The sequence below is a fragment of the Halyomorpha halys genome, unplaced genomic scaffold (genome assembly GCF_000696795.3).
Source record: "Halyomorpha halys isolate HHAL.00 unplaced genomic scaffold, Hhal_1.1 Scaffold997.1, whole genome shotgun sequence".
Taxonomy (NCBI): domain Eukaryota; kingdom Metazoa; phylum Arthropoda; class Insecta; order Hemiptera; family Pentatomidae; genus Halyomorpha; species Halyomorpha halys.
The window spans coordinates 122901-125315 of NW_027111093.1; the positions used below are offsets into that span (position 1 = coordinate 122901).

The 2415-nt window shown below is 31.2% G+C and overlaps 1 protein-coding gene across 1 annotated transcript in view; it reads left to right on the top strand.

Moving 5' to 3' along the window:
- Positions 1-2415, top strand: part of Sf3b1 (splicing factor 3b subunit 1) — a 57345-nt gene that overhangs the window by 18629 nt on the left and 36301 nt on the right. The window contains exon 5 of the mRNA XM_067049186.1: positions 2338-2415. Within this exon, the coding sequence (XP_066905287.1) occupies positions 2338-2415 (78 nt within the window). The remainder of the gene's footprint in view (positions 1-2337) is intronic.

Sequence of the window (2415 nt, forward strand, 5' to 3'; positions counted from 1 at the left end):
CATTTGATTGTGGTTGTTTCAAGTCTTCCATTTGAATGGAACAGTATCCTTTAATAATAATTAATACCGTCTCTCTCGGGGTCTGCCCCGTCTTAGTGGGATGGGTCTGATAGGGAAGGATTGCTTTATATTATATTGTTTTAATTCAGTTGTAAATATCAATAAATAAATTTTTAAAAAACATCAAACTTAAACCAATTAATTATCCTTTTAATCTGTTTTGTTCAAATATTATTAAAAGTAAGGTATGCAATTTTGAAATCTTTAACTGCTTCCATTCCTAAGAAAGAGGTACATGGTTTTTAAAAACATAAAATTTTCAGACGTAAAAAAGTTCAGTCCATTCCAAAGAATATTTATTGATAAATGTCTCCCTTTGTAGATTTATTGATTTGATACAGTTGTTTTAAAATATTTTGACAACTTTTTTAGAAAAAATAACTAAGGGTTTTGAAATAAATTATAAAAAACTACCCAGGGCTTTCCAAAAACATATGAGTTAGGTTTAGGGTTCTATACCTCCACTAAGGTTTTTTATTTTATTTCCATCATAGAAGATTAGATATGACATCAAGAATGTTTTATTTCCAACTCGAGTCCAAAGTTAGTGATCATATATGCTTGAATATTTTGATTCTTTTTCCTTACCTTTTCCCTTTGGAATTAAATTTCATTTACTCATTATATCGGTCAAATAAGTAAGATAAAATTTTAATTTTAATGTCCTATCATTAGAGTCCTAATAAATAAATAAAAAAAATGTAATACTCATTCGAGGACAAATTATGTTTTTCTTTTTAGGGACATCACCTGTTTTGTCAATATTTCGGAATTTTCCTTAAATAATTATTATTCTCGATTTTAATCCTAATACTGTATTAAAATTAGTAAAATTAATGATAAGTGATTAGTTAATATATATATAGCTATAATTTATTCTAATAGGGAGTGGGGTAGTTCAGGTGCTGTGCTACTAACTCCCAGGTCCCTGTTTCGAATTCAGCTGTGGCTGATAATTATTTATTCTGTTACTGTCACTTTGAGTCAACCCTGTGGGTTCGGGAGCCTTCCTGGAGGCACTCCCCGCCTCTGTAATGTGGGTACCCTAAATTGGGGAAAATCTGTCATTTGATCGTTATATCTAACAAATCACCTCCTTGCATAACCATTATTAAAAAAAAAAAAACAGTACCTCCTTACAAATTACTGAATGAACCCCCTGACCCTTCCTAAGTTGTAGATTTACTATTGACTTAAAGATTTTTTATTTATTTATTTCTCACCCTAAACTACTTGTTAGGCGATACAGGCATTTGCAGCGGTGGGAAGTAATGAATGCCTGTGTTACACCCCGCTGCTATATTCAAAATTATTTGTCCAATAGCTGTGCACACATATTGCACTTCTTTTATCTACCATCCTCTTCTGTTCTGTTTGGTGGCCTCGCTGGTCCATCACTTTGTCTTCTACCCTAGGAGAAATGGCTGGGGCTTCCTTTTACCCATACACAAAAGTCTTGTAGTATGGGTAGTTTTTTGCTATTTGTCAACATAAAGCCCTGTCTCTCTCATCAGTTTGTCTTGTCTCCGAAACCCTACAGCAAGGGCATAAGGGATTAAAGTTTTTTTCATGTGCGATTAGTTTTGTTCGGAAAACCCCATGTTCCATGAAGGGTTGGGAGACCCCGTAGTCTGGTAGGAAAGTATTAAAAATAATTTTTTTTTGGAAAATTATTTCAACGTCTGACACTATGTGGCATGTCATGTTTTAACACTTGTACCTTAACATCCTCCCTCCTATTTAGCATAAAATAATGTGTCGACAATGTCTTTTTGTTACAATGATCGTCTGTTATAACTGTAATTTTTTGTTTTTATTTTACTGTTTATTGATATTAGTACAGTTCATTTTGATATTTATCTCTGTAAAATTGATTTAATTTTATTCTTTTTAAATAGCAGCTATTTTTAATTATACAATTTACTTTATTACAATCTAAATTTATTTTATTAGGTTTATAATATATTTATGTATAATTTGATAAGTGCAATGCATTGATATAAGTCCTCAATATTCAAGCCCTCAGGAATGAACTCATTCCTTCATTACTAACCTACTGACTGTGACAGTAATGAGACTGAATTTATTTTAAATTATTTACCGTTTATTTTCAAAATGTATATTTAATTAAAAAAAATATATAGTTAATTGAGGACTTAATAAAGACTTAATGGTAAGATGTCAGATGATTTATAAACATCCTTTGCTTTGCTTTGTTCTTTTCACTTTTTTATACATGTTAATAATTTTTTATTTCTGTTTCTGTGCATGCATTAGGTGGGAAGACCCCAGATGTCGGGTCTAGAACGTATACTGAAATTATGAAAGAGCAAATGCTGAGAGGAGAAGAGAATG